The sequence below is a fragment of the Poecilia reticulata genome, linkage group LG22 (assembly GCF_000633615.1).
Source record: "Poecilia reticulata strain Guanapo linkage group LG22, Guppy_female_1.0+MT, whole genome shotgun sequence".
In the NCBI taxonomy this organism is placed as follows: Eukaryota; Metazoa; Chordata; class Actinopteri; order Cyprinodontiformes; family Poeciliidae; genus Poecilia; species Poecilia reticulata.
The window spans coordinates 16,546,825-16,561,034 of record NC_024352.1 but is presented as its reverse complement, the minus strand read 5'-3'; the positions used below and the strand labels follow the sequence as shown (position 1 = coordinate 16,561,034).

The 14,210-nt window shown below is 39.5% G+C and overlaps 1 protein-coding gene across 1 annotated transcript in view; it reads right to left on the bottom strand.

The window, feature by feature from the left end:
* Nucleotides 1-210: 210 nt before the first annotated feature.
* pdss2 (prenyl (decaprenyl) diphosphate synthase, subunit 2) overlaps nt 211-14,210 on the bottom strand; it is a 42,809-nt gene continuing 28,809 nt past the window's right edge. The window contains exons 4-8 of the mRNA XM_008399702.2: nt 9,564-9,638; nt 8,778-8,948; nt 6,723-6,854; nt 5,133-5,168; nt 211-1,557 (exon numbers count right to left, since the gene is read on the bottom strand). Of these exons, the coding sequence (XP_008397924.1) occupies nt 1,402-1,557; nt 5,133-5,168; nt 6,723-6,854; nt 8,778-8,948; nt 9,564-9,638 (570 nt within the window). The 3' untranslated portion in view covers nt 211-1,401. The remainder of the gene's footprint in view (nt 1,558-5,132; nt 5,169-6,722; nt 6,855-8,777; nt 8,949-9,563; nt 9,639-14,210) is intronic.

The window sequence follows — 14,210 nt, the reverse complement described above, 5'->3', positions numbered from 1 at the left end:
AAAAAAAAACTGATATTGGTTGAATATCAGAATACACACTTTGGACTTCAAGGAAAACTAGAAATTGAAAAAATCCTGATAGGTGCATCTCTAAAAATTTCCACATGGGCAGCGTATCTTTCTCTATTCACTGTTACCGTTCTGTCTAAAACATTGAATAAAGGCCACTAGTGGAAGGAAATCTTAATAATAAAATGAAAACAACCAGGATAAAGTTTTAAAAAGATCTCCATTCTTATATTTATTATGTTTTCTTTGTACCGTTTCAAGTTAAATACAAGCTCTGAGTAACCTGTAAATAATTACATTCTGCGTTTCTTTTACAGGAGACAGACTTTTCTTCCCCGTCCCCTCTTCGTACACTCTGTCCTTCAGGTGTAGCCGGCGTGAGACGGACAGCTGCCAGCGGTGGCCTGGTTTCACACCTTAGCTGCGCCTCCTCCGCCCCCCATTGCCCTCCACAGACAGCAGCCTGGGAAACCACAGGCCACCAGGCTGGCGCCAGTCTGTATGGCTTAGAGCAGGGCAACCGGCCCAATCAATACCTCTGCATTTCCTGTCCATTTGCTCAGGTCTCTTCATTAATAATTACTGCTTGGCGGAGCTTCAATGCGCTCGCTGGCTAACCCATAGGGGAGAGGTTTGGGTGACCTTTCCCCGCCCCTGGGTTGCCTCAAATCTCTCTCTTGCTTACACACACACATACAGTACACGCACACACACATATAGACAGATAAACAGGCGTTGAGACTGACATAACAAGGCAGCATTGATGACATTACAACTCCTGATTCACCCAAGTCGAGCCTCTGCAGTAAAGCAGTTCTTTGCTGCGTAATTGGTAAAACAGGACCTTTTTTCGCAGTGAAACTCCTCAGTTTGGCAAAGTGTAAAATTTCAAGCAGCTGCAGTTTAGAGCATCAACTTTGCACTAACAAATATGCTAAATAGGTAAAAAGAAAAAAAAGAAAAAAGAAAATGGGATATTTTTGAGAGTAAGTACTCCTTAGTACCTCACTTGCTGTTCATGGCACATTTTCCAGATGACACTAACAATTCATCAAAACATCTTAAATGATGTTCTGCCTGGTATGTGGCTGTGCTGATAAGCCAGGTAACAATAAAGAGACAGTTTTTTTTTTTCTTTCTTTAAAAAGCAGCCTGCCGGTAAATTTTCTCCGGGCAGGAGAGGGGGAGTATCAGAGCTGCAAAAACATCTGGCACGAAGCCGGAGTGATGAGTTTTTATTCGATGATGAACAGTTGTAGGAGTTTCGGAAGAAAAAAACACGAAGACGGCGTCATGGCCAACCCAAGACTCTCTCAGGCCTCCACAGAGGAGTGTGTCTCTGTGTGTGTGTATATATGTGAGTGTAGGTGTGTGTGCGTGCGCGCGCTTGGGTCAGAATTTGTTGACGGCTGAGGCGATGTTCTCCAGGGCGGATCGAGCCTCAGAGGAGGGGAAAGCCTGGATGGCCTCCAGAGCCCTGTTGCTATGGTAACGGCACAAGTCCACCGCCGAGCTCACGCCTTTCTCCGACTTCACCGCTGCCAGGAGCTGCGGAAGGAGGGAAAACAGGCATTAGTTTGTCACGTCTGTGTCAGCGCTGCCACTGTGTGGCTGTCAATGACTATACGAGAAAAGTTAGTTTGCTCTTAAAGTCGGAGCGAGGCCGTTAGCTTCCTCCGCAAAAACACGAACGCACCGTCAGCTGGGATGCAGGGTCCCCTCGTTTATCTGCGAGCTTAAAGTTGGACTTTTATGTTGTTTGGAAAATTGAGGCTTTTACCTTTCATATCATGACTAATGATGCTTCATTTCACTATTGTATAAAATATAAAGTAATGAACCAAACTCCTGCCAAGTGTGCCTCCACAGAGCTCTTCTGTTGTGAAAGTGATTTAGTATTTAGTATTCAGAGAAAACAGCTAATCGAACTGACCTGGTCCTACCTGAAAAAGAAATTTACCCTTAAACGTAATAACTGAATGGGCATTTTAAATACCCCTTACCTCTCTGTGGAGGAATTTATCCCCCTCTGCTTTGTAAATTGTTTTCTTTCAGCCACATTAGAGAGATTTTCAAGTATAAAATGACCCAGACTTTGACAACACCACTTCAAAACTCTCATTTGTTTTTTGAGCCATATATACTTGCAGTGTGCTTTGGATCACTGTGTTGGAGTGCTGTTGAGCTTAAGGTCACAATCTGATTGTTGGAGATTCTCCTCCAGGACGCTCTAGGAAACGAATCTATAAATTACTGCAAGTCATTCAGGTCCTGAAGAAGCAAAGCAGCCCCAGATCGCCACACCACCACCATGTTTGTAAGTATAATGCTCTTTTTCTGAAATGCTGCCTCAGCTTTACACTACATGTAACAGGATCCACACCTTAAGTTCCACTTACATCTAATGTTGACATCGAATGTTGAATATTTTAGACAGCTTTTGCCGTTTTTTTTCAGTCAGTCCTGGTTTTCATATTGGAACTTTTCCTTGGATGCCGTTTCTCTTTCATGTTGTTGAATCATGAATACTAACCTTAAATTAGCTGCTGTTCTGGTTATTTTTATTGACCTGTTGAGATAATCATTGCTGCCCTCTTGGACTAACTTTCCATTGCTGGGAAAGTTCACCACTGTTCCATGTTTTTATACGTACTCTCACTGGGGCCAGGTTGCTTTGGATAAGAATTAGAATTTGAAAACTGTAGTTTGTATTTATCTTTGTTCAACATTAAGATTTGTTTGGGGATTTGATACTTTAAAGTGTGACAAAAAAAATTAAATAAAAATTTCCAAAAGAAATCTGTAAGAAATACTTTTTTTTTTAAACTTCAAAATAACGCTGCTTAGTTTGCACATCACATTTCCTCATTCCAACATGTTGAAGTGGAAGACGTCGAGTTCAATAAGCATTAACAGCAGCTTTGAGTCTGTAGTTTTTTTGTTTTTTGTTTTTTCTAGCTGTGCGTTCCTGCTGCTGCACTGGGACATCTTTTTGCTGAGGGCGTTTTGCCTCATGAATTCTGGAAGTGGAAAGCCCCCGTAGGCCTTCCTTTAAGAAAGAAGAAGTTAAATAAAAAAAATAACTGTAGGAGCTAAACTCAAAAACATCCTGCCTGCTTATTTATTAAAAAAAAAAAAAAAAAATTAGCTTTCTACATGCATTTCGTACCATCCTGCCTGCTACCTTTGTTTCTTTCTGCATCAGTTCCCTGATGCTTTTATTCCCTGAACTCTGCTGTTTGGATTAAAGGTCCAGCACTTCTCAGAAACTGGAAAAAAGAAAGACGAAGTCTTTTCAGCATCAAAACCCTCCAGCCTATCTGGATGCTTTTGATATTCAGCAGAGGCACCTGGGAATATAGTAGTGTATATTACGCTGTGCAGCAAACTGCAGCAGGTGATCTGCCCGCATTCAGCCCAGTCATATAATCTGGATAATCGACGTAAATAAACAGCTAAAAACACAGCAAAGTAAATATTGCTTTTCTAAACTTTTTGCATTGAGAAAATCCTCTAAGTGTCTGCAACTAGTTTCAACTTTCAGCCAGAGATCTCTACCTTCACAGCAGTGTGCTCCTGTTTTTTTTCCAGCAACAACTGCTTGACAGAATCCCTTCCCTTTAAAAAAACAAATAGAATGGAAATGAATGGAATCCAATGTAAAACATTAGGCCCGTAATTACAGAAATAACACAGCTTGTAACAAAAAAAAAAAAAGAACATGGTGGTGGCAGCATCACTCTCTGGTTTCTGGGGTTGGATTCTTTGAGTACCACTGCAGTTTTGTTAAGGTTTGTGAAATTATGAGCAGTTTTAGATATCAGAGTTATGACCCAAAACCTTTATGTACCTGCTAGAGTCCAAGCAGCATATGTCAAAAACACAAAAGAATGACTTCATGAGAGAAAACCAATTCTGAAAGAACGTCCGTGGGGGTAATCTGAAGACGGTTATGGAGAAGAGGCATCCTCTCTTTGTGTGTTATGATGGAATTAGATGTTGTTTGCAAAGAAAAGTGGATAAATACGACCAAAGACCGCAACCAAAAGAAACCCCAATGCTGAAATTAAGATGGTTTAAATGATTTGTGTCATATATTTACATTTTCCCTTAAAATATATGCTAATTTGTACATGATATACACGTTACATTCAAATTAAAAGACTAAAAAAAAAACTATAAATAATTTATCCTTGTCTAATTTTCTTCTGCAAAACAAAAACCTGGTATTATAACGGGCTGCGTACACTTTGTATTGATCCAAGAGATTTTTTACTCTTTCATGCCTGGATTTACAGCAGACAAAACTCAAAGAATAATTGAATAATTTTAGGAGTAATTTGAATTCTAAAAACCACAGTTTTTGAGATGCATAATTTTTTCATGTCTCAGCCAAACGTATCAGGGGAGAAAAAAAAAAAAAAAGAGAGAGAGAGAGGCAGGCCCAACATTTACCGTTGTCTCAATCAGGGTTACTCAAGGTCTGTTACAGTTTTTCTTTGGCTGCATTTTTACTCTTCTGCTGTTCATTAAAAGAAAATATCTGCTTTTGTTTGCTTTGTATAAGTAAGGAAAATCAGCCTTTCAGGGTATCTTCCTTCAACTATTACCACAAGAATAATGAGAAATATGGTGAATCTACAAAAGGCAAAGTGTGGTTCAATTTAAAAAAATCAGTTTCATTTCAAGAATAGAAATCATGCAGATATTTCTATGTAAATCCACAACATTAATGCTTTCTCCTCCTCAGCTTCCCTCCTTGGTTCCCCTTAAAAACTTCTCTCCTCTTTTTGGCTGAAGGAGATTCTCTCACAATACCTCTGTCTCAGAGCCTCGGTGTCTCCTCCACAAATAGGTCTCGGTAACCAATCCGTCCAGCTCTGGTTTCAGACGGGACCAGATAACACTTCCCCCCCACCCCTCCCAAAGCTCCCCAGACCCCTCCCCTCTGTTGCTTTGGTCCCATTCTGGCCTCACACGTTGACTTTGGAAAGGCGATTTCCTAACTTTGACGTGAGTTGCAGTGAAAAGACATCCAGATTGCTTCTCGAAATGCTCAAAGAGGTGAAAAAGGTGAAAGTGGAAAAACAAGGCGTGATAGTTCGTTGAAAATTTCACCTTACCTTACTATAATCCAACTGGTTTCTCAAGGTCTTTGCCTTAGAGACAAAACAGAAGAGTTCATTTTGTTAATTTTTTTTGGTAATTTTAAACTAAATTGCAAATTTCATTAAAAAGAAAAAAAAGCCTTTTAAAGGCAATACGTTTTCTTTCTTCAGTGATGTATGCAGGTGTTATTTCCTCTTTTTTACCCCCTTTTTTCACTTCTGTTGGGACTGAACATCGCTACTAGATTGTGACGCAATCTCTTTAAAAACAGAGAGCAGACTGCTCATAAGTGTTAACCCTGCCACTTCATTAGTGCTTTTTGCTTTATAAATGAGAGTCAGACAAAATAGGGGCAAGAAATCAAATGATTCCTTCATTCAGTGCAGATTTAGTGGAGATTTTTTTTGGTCCTTTTTAAGCTGCTGGCTACATGGGAGATATGCAAATTTTTATTTTTAGGTCATAAAATAGGATTCCTGTTTTTAAGTTTTTAAACATCTTTAGTGTTTAGTAGATATTTTCTCATGTGTTAATGAATACAGTAGTAAGATCTCTTCTCTCTATGGTTAAAGCTGATTATAGAGGTGACATATTGCTTTATGCTGTTAAGTTTTTCATTTAAATGTGTCTTTCTAAACTTCTATTCTTTAGGACTCTTCTTTGTTTTTGATTCAGATTTAATCTGGGGATTCCTAAAGGTTTTTCCTACTAAATACCACACTTTCATTCCCCTTTGGAATTGCAGCAGATATTTCTGCAACTATTAGGTTAAAATGTAGAACATACAAACGGATAATGGTTGAACAAATGGATGGATAAATGAAACTTTTGCAAAGGTAGCCAAGTCTAAAAATACAAATATTTTCCATTATTTTTCCTATTTATCTCACTTATCTACACCTTGAAAATATATCAAATTTCACAATTTTTTACAGAAATTTTCTTCACCAGCTTTTAAATCCCTTTAGTGAAGCTTTCTATTTCTTTCCTAAGTGAATTTTGAAGCGTTGTCACTATCTTTATGTTACCACATCCAGTAAAACCTTCAATGTACAACCAGAATTACAGTTTGAACAACTTTTAAATTATTCTGTTGACAAAAGGATGAGGAAATCAAAAGATTAGTACATTTTTAGCAAAATGTAGAATATGTTAGTCCAATTATACTTTGGTGGAGGCATTCTTGAGACTTTTTTTATGCATGTATTTTTTAAAACACTTTTACAATACAGCAGTAATAAAAAGTAAAGTATAAAAAGTAATGGTGCTTGAGTTTCAAGCCTTTTGATTTAGTGACAAAAATTGATTTCCTAATTTAATTCTAATTAAAAGTTTAAAATTTCCACGACAGAATCTGACTCTTTAGTGCAAAAACAAGCAGCTTCTCTTCACTACATTTAAACTCAATGAGTTTAGGAAGCATTAGAGCAGCTGGATTTAACGCTTTGCTTCTTCTCTGTGAAAAAAACAAACTGAGATCACGGTTAGGTTGACTTGTGCAACCTAACTGGGTCTTGATTTTTAATTTACAGTAATTTTTTTTTACAAGAGATGGTAAGAGTCACCAGAACCGCTGACAGTGTGACTGACTGTCCATGTTTTACCTCCTGGAGCTGCTGGTGCCACTTCTCCTTCCCGACGATCTGACGGTGGAAAACCACCGGGGCGGCGCTCAGGCTGAACGATGTCATCTCTCCCAACCTGCTCTTCACAAACGGCTGCAGGTCAGAGTTCAGCTGCACAAAGGTGGAACACATAAACAGTCACTGAAGCTGCTCCGCAACATTCAGTACACCAATTACACCGTCACACTGGAGGGGGAAAAAAAAAGAAAAAAAAAAGTGGTTGAAGTGACATTTGGCTAGCTTACACTGGGAGAGGTCCTGCTAATGAGCAGTGGGGTGGACAGTTTGGTGAGGGACAACAGTCCTGATGAGGACAGTTCTTCCTTTTAAGAGCTCATTTCAGCGTTCACCATGCTGTGACTCCAGCGTGCTGCAGAGGCCCCGCAGATCAGCAGCTGCAGGGAGCCTCGGCAAGAAATGGCAAACCACTGCAGCACTGTGCATAAGGTCGTCCAAAAACTACTCAAAAAGCACAAACTTTGTGCTAACATAACATTCAGGTTCAGTACAAAACAACCGTCTAGAGCATCCTTCCTAATTTCTGTATTTCATCTTTTTGCCTGCGTTCTCTTTCTGCAACGTTTCTTGTCAATTCAATTCCAGTTTGAAGCATTTGATTAACACAGATACAGTGAAACTAGAGGAGGGCCAATTACTCATGATTTCAGACATTTCTGCTCCATGTGGATCGGAAGCTCATTTAGTCTTTTGCTTTGATATAACTTCATCGCAGTCATAAAAAAGTACATCTGTCACAGGAGGGATAAAGCTTGCTTAAAAAAAAGGAGAGTGTTAACAAAAGTGAGACAAAATTAAAATGTATTCAGTTTTCCTCACCAAATTTGTTACATTTCACAGCAAACATATTTATACTTATTGAGCTCTCCCTCTTGTTGTCATGTTACAAGTACAAACCTCAGCAATTTTTATAAGGAAAGACCCCAAACATACTGCCAGATCTACAATGGAATCAAAGCCTGGTTATGTGTTAGGACGGCCCAGTCAAAGCCCACATCTTAATTAGAGACGCACAGATCCGATATCTGTATCGGTGCTCGAATTGAAAAAAATTCCAGATAGGGAATCAGTGACGATGTGCCATAAGTTCAAATCTATTCAGTCTAATTCTATTTTTTGTTCTCTGAGCGACATCAGGATTTGTTGTTTATTTTTCATTACATCTAGAGTTCCTAATTGAGCTTTCTGAACTATTTGAAAGGATTGCTGCAGTTTATTTTTGTAAATTTCAGTTTCTCTGTTATTTATCTACATTGGCTGTTATACTTCTAATTGCACTGACTGAACAAATTAAAGTTGTGTTATTTTTACATCTTTGGTGCAGAGATATCGCATACATTTTTAACTCCGTTCTTTTATGTTTGTTCTTGGAAAAAGAAGAAGAAATGTTTTAAGTAAACTCAGCATTTTTTCTGTATTGGATCCGAATCAGCCGATACTAAAGCTCAGTGAAAAAAGCCGATCAGTCACTAATCTAAATCAAATTGAGACTTTGAAAATTGTTGTCCACAGCCAATCTGACTGATCTGGAGGAAATTAGCAAAGAAGAATAGTAAAATGTTTACTCTAGTAGAGACATACTATCTTACAAGTTTACAGATGTAGGTAACAGTGGTTTTGCAGACCATTAAATCAGTGGAACAAAAAAAAACAAAAAAACAAATCAATCTTTTCAGGTTCCTTCCACCAAACAATTATCCAGAATTGTGTGTTGGTATGTCAAAAATTTTCTATAAGCTACACTGAAGTTGGTGGTTGGTATGTGACAAAATATGAAAAAGTTCAATATTTTCTCCAAGCACAGTAGCTAAATATGTATTTTTTATTAGATGTCTCTTTATTTTGTTAAATAACCTCTTTCCAAATTTTCAATCATATCAGATTTCTTAATATTTTCCTTCTAAGTCGCCAGGAATTATTTATTAAGGAGGAAAAAAAATCACATAAACCAACACAAATTCAAAAGATTCCATAAAACATTCTGTTTGGTTACTGTTTTCGTTCCCTAACACTTGCCTTGTGACCCAGCGACAGGTGTTTCCCGTAGAGGTAGGCCAGTCTTTGGGCCTCTCTGTCGTGCTTCGCGAGCTGCATGGCGGCCTGGCAGCTCTTGGCCAGCAGCGCTCCGTGGGACAGAAACGCCTGGTCCTCCCAGGGCATTGCGTCCATGCCGTCGCCGAGACCATCCTGCGGGGCAAACAGTGGCAGACGCTTCAAAGTTCCCACAGACAAACGCACAGTTCCTCAAATCCAAACAAGGCATTTAACTCAGGCTTTTCACACAAATCCTAAAGCCAAAAGATGAATACCGCAGAGGGGAAAACAAATCCTCTAGAAGTCATGTTTACAGAAAAAAACTGTGCTGTTATAATTTCTACCCTTTTCACTAAATTTAACAAAAGGAAAAACATGTAGGCCGAGGCAGAGAAAGGTAGTTGTGAATGCAGAGCATTACCTAAAAACAGAGTAATTATGGGGAAATCTATTTCACTGCAGCCTGATAGCACTGTGATCAATTTGAATTAAGAAAGTCTGTCTTGATTCGTTATTTATCGGGATGTCCTCTCATTTACAGGCAGCTGGTAGAATCTAATGTCAGAACCAACAAAGGGGAAAGACTCACTTTTTATTCAAGTCACTAGTCTAGTCCGAGATTTGTGACCTTAAAGTACCTAAAACGTGAAAACATCTTTTTTTTTTTAAATTTAGAATTTTCTTTTCTAAAATAGCTGAGAAATGTGAGACAAAAGCTGCAATTAGACCAACTGTTTAAGGTCATGTTCTCCATACTGACCAATTTACCTCAACATTGTAGTAATTCTCGTAATATATCCCTTGGACTAAATCCGAGATGGCACTGGAGATCAGTTCAACGACCTGCCAAACAGAAAAAAAACATAACTAAATTCTTCAAACACTGTAAAAACGTTAGAAAATCTTACATACATAAATCGAGTTGATCCCGGTTGATAAATGTTCATACAAAGTGTTGATTTCATGAAGTCTAGGATGGACAGCTAAAGGTAAATCGCAACTTGATTCGCCTCCTTTCTAAAATTGAAGCTGAGGAGATGAATAAAGACATCAAAAAGGAAAATAAAAAGCTAATAGCGCTAAAGAAGATGACTTACAAACGTGTCCTAAGGCACACTTGATGTCAACCAACATTAGAGACAGGAGAAATATAAATTAGTAGCATCTCTTCAGGATTTATTTTAAGCTTCAGATCAAACTCCTACAAAGTATTGCACGTCTAATTAATTTAGCCCAAACCTCATGCTCTGTTAGAGGGATTTCACTAAGAAGCAGAGTCTGCATGTGATTGTCTTAGATTGCAGTTTGAATCAAAGATCTCATCTTTGATTCAACATTCACACACAGAGGAATCTGAACTACTGAGTATCTCCCTCATTATAAATCACTAACAGAACAGATTAAACTAAAACGGAGACATAAATGAGGTCGATCAACACCGATCCGCTAATCATGCCATCCATAACATTCGCAATTAAAGCCACAATTTCTCCTGTGATTGAATCGGGAGCGCCTGAACAGCTGGTTTGGAGGATTAATCTAAGGTGAGGTGTGCTGGGCGCCAGGTGAAGCGCCGCTCAGCTGCTCATTACCAGACCACAGGGTGGGGGGTGGGGTTTCTTCTGGAGATGTCATGAAGCACTCCCAGGTCTGCTTCCATTCATCATTATATTTTGAATTTACAAAAAGTACATATGCGAGAGCCAGATCAACTTTCTGTCCAATTCAAGGCAGAGAAGCTATAAGAGCTTCCAGAGAAGCTTCTCTGTTCTTCTTTCACTCCTTTTCTTTTTCTACAGCAAATACAGACGAGATAAAACCTAAAAGCAATGTCTTAAAATAGAGTGAAGGTAAGTGCAAGGCAGAAAGCATAATTGTCAATTCAAGTTCATTGACTTTTACAATAAGGTTCCTAAAAAGCTAGAATGCCAAACTGAAGCCAGAAAGGACAATAAAACACTAAATCAGTGTTCAGGACTCTGTTAAAGAAGTCAGTGACATTCATAATGTCAAGATAACCTACTGTCTAAAAATGATTTAGTTCACAACTTGAGGCGCTTAAATACCGAAGGACTCCATGCCTCCACTACCGACACAACATCACCAGATCAACGACTCAAAACTGGACCTTTTTCGGCTTCAGGGTCAGTGGTATGTCTGGAGTAGGAAGAATGAAACATGCAGGGAAAAGATCAATAAAGAAACATGGTGGTGGCACAGTGATGCTGCTTTGCTCTCTAAAACCAGCAGAATATGGAGAGCAAGATGGATTCAGTCAGGAATCAGGAGGTCAGGGGCAGAAATGTGACGCTGATCGGACAATCCCATTGACATCCTGGAAGATACTAAAGGGGCCACCACTGTTTCCCGACTTGAACTCAGCTGAAATTCAGAGGTCACAGCACCCAAAACCAAGAAGATAAACGAGCTGGAGGCGTTTAGCCATGAGAAGTGGGATAAGGTTCCTCAGGAACACTGCCAGAAGCTGCTGTCTGCATCTGAATCAAGGTGAGGTCAGAACAGCATACTGCTGCTCATCATGAAGGGGTTGAATACTTCTTAGAGTGCAGTAGTGAAACGGAAACAGCTGCAAACTTGAACTTTTGGCCAATAAACCTAATTTGCAAGTGGGGTTGTATATTTTCCAAATTTAAACAACATTCTCTATCAAATGTAGAACTTTAAACTCTGCAATTTCCAAAAGCTTGGCAATATTACCAAATCTATTTTGCTCCAGACACCAACAAAAGATGAAAACAGTAAAACACACCTCACTCACACTCAGAATGGCTAACTTAGTCCTCACTCAGAAACAACGTCCAGCCTTAAGAGCGTTGTTAGTGTGGCCTGGTAAAGTTTTGTGTCTTCACTGATAAGAAAAGAAGCTCATGTCCAGCCAATCAGCAGCTGTGGCTGATGAAGCTACAAACCGGCCAACTCCAAGCAGTCAATTTAAAAAAGAGAAACATGAAAAACTTCTTCTCACTTCTTCAGCCTCTGGATCCCCTGAGAAAACATAAAACTCTCTGTGTAGAAAAAACAGGAGCTCCATCGGTTCATCCCAGACATCCTTGGGTTCATCAGAAAGCTCCAGAGATGTGGCTGCTCAGCCAGGCTCGCAGTGCCCTTTGGGTAACCGTATCCACCGGGGGAAAATATTGAGGGAACCCGAGCTTCCTACCCAGACTTGGAAGGACAATGTGCCTACAGTATTACCAGATGTGGTGTCTCTGCCTGGCATGCCTGGGGAAGGGGGGCGGACAGAGACCTGTTTTTTTTTTTTTTTCGTGGAAAGTATCAGGTTAACTCTCCCTCTTACTCCATTCCCAAATCCAGCCAGATCATGTTTTGCCGACAGAATTGAGAGGGGGGAGAAATCGGAGCCGTGTGATGAGATTATTTTACAGTTTATACAAGCAGCAGCATAAGTTTCCTCTCAAGGCCACGACACATAATCTCCATCATTTTCAGTGTAAAAGAGGGAAAAAAATCCCAAACACTTCCAAATCTGCTCATCCATCATCTTTTTTTACTAAAAAGATCTGAAGCCCAGGAAATAAATATAAAAGTCTAAGTTTCCTCAGGAGGAGAAGCATTCAGCCTATTATAATTCCTCGCAAAATTAGATCCATACTGTAGATTTTACCTAAAAAAAACTGATGGGAGAAAAGGCTGACCGTGCAGTTTGGAGGCATGAAGTAAAGTTGGAAAATTAGGATGGAAAAATGGCAAAAAGGACTTAAATTATTACAGTTTTTATTTTATTATGTACACATATTAGAAATCAGTACTTCAAGCCCTTATTGTCAAGCTAATGATAAACAGGTGAGCAGGGTGAGGACCGCAGGTATTTCCACATCTTGTACATGAGGACAAAGCAGGAGAAATGTTTTCATCTGCAGTTAAAAGACAAAGTTCTTGACATTTGACATTTCAACCCTGGTGTTTGACCAGATCGTGGCAACAAGCAGCTCAAATGAGCTCAGCTCAGTCTGAGGGAAGGATGAGCCACTGCTTCCTCCTCCTCCCTTCCACCTTTTGTTTTACGGATCATTTTCTTATTTAATTTCCTATTTGTTGTCATTTCAATTATTCAGGCAGACAGAAAAGAACACCATTGCGATGTGAAACCTGTAGCCAGACCAGGAATACTTTGGAAGGAAGACGTGTATTATTCCGACCAGGAAAACGCTGGAAGAAGCTGGAGTCTCTCACTGGGGAGAAATCTCTGCAGTTCACTTCTGGAGCCACATGTTGCTGTTTGTGTGGCACTAAAGTCTGCAACAGGTGAACAGATGGAAGGACAGACGGAAAGAAGAGACGTATGAAATGGATGGATGGATGGATGGATGGATGGATGGATGGATGGAAAATTGTAAACATTACCAATGATGGTTAGATGGATGGATTGATTAATGGATGGATGGATTGATTAATAGATGGATGGATTGATTAATAGATGGATGGATTGATTAATGGATGGATAGATTGATTAATAGATGGATGGATGATTAAATGATGGATGGATTTATTAATGGATAGATGGATTGATTAAATGATGGATGAATGGTTGATTAATGGATGGATGGTTTGATTAAATGATGGATGGATGGATTGATTAATGGATGGATGGATTGATTAACGAATGGATGGATTAGCAAAGACAGATGGATGTATTTATTTTAGCTCACAGGTTTTATTCTTTAACGTCTTATCCTACATTCAATTATTACATTAGGGTTTCATGAAATGTTTGGCCTGAAGTTTTTGTGGTTTTTTTGTCTTCTGCCCACACTGCCTACATCTGTAATGACAACCGGAGGAGGACAGGAGGAGGTGACATCTTTGCAAATGGACCCAAGAACTCAGGAAATAATTGGGGAGGCAGCACTGACAGGTGTCCAGTCCAACGCTCCGAGTGACAGCGACGCTGCTGAAGGCTCATCCACAAATAATGATCCACTGTCAGATGTCACAGCCATTTACAGACACACCTGTAAGCTTGAGACGCAATTTGCATGATGGAGATCACAACTATAAATAGAATAAAACTAATTTATTTCCTTTGTAAACTTTTTTTCCTAGTGTAGCCTTGAAGGATTGCAATACTTTCTAAATGTGAGTAAATTATTAGCTTTAAAGCAACAGTTTTCTCAGTTTTCCCGAATGAAGCTGACCGCTAATGAATTTAAAATGAAAATAAGATCAGGAAAAACATGTATTTCAGACCATAACACTGAAAGTTCCGGAGGAAGTGGGGGACATTGAGTCTGAGTGGACCATGTTCCGCGCCTCCATTGCCGAGGCGGCTTATCGGAGCTGCGGCCGCAAGGTTGTTGGTGCCTGTCACGGCGGCAACCCTCAAACCCGTTGGTGGACACCTTCGGTGAGGGATGCTGTCAAGCTGAAGAAGGA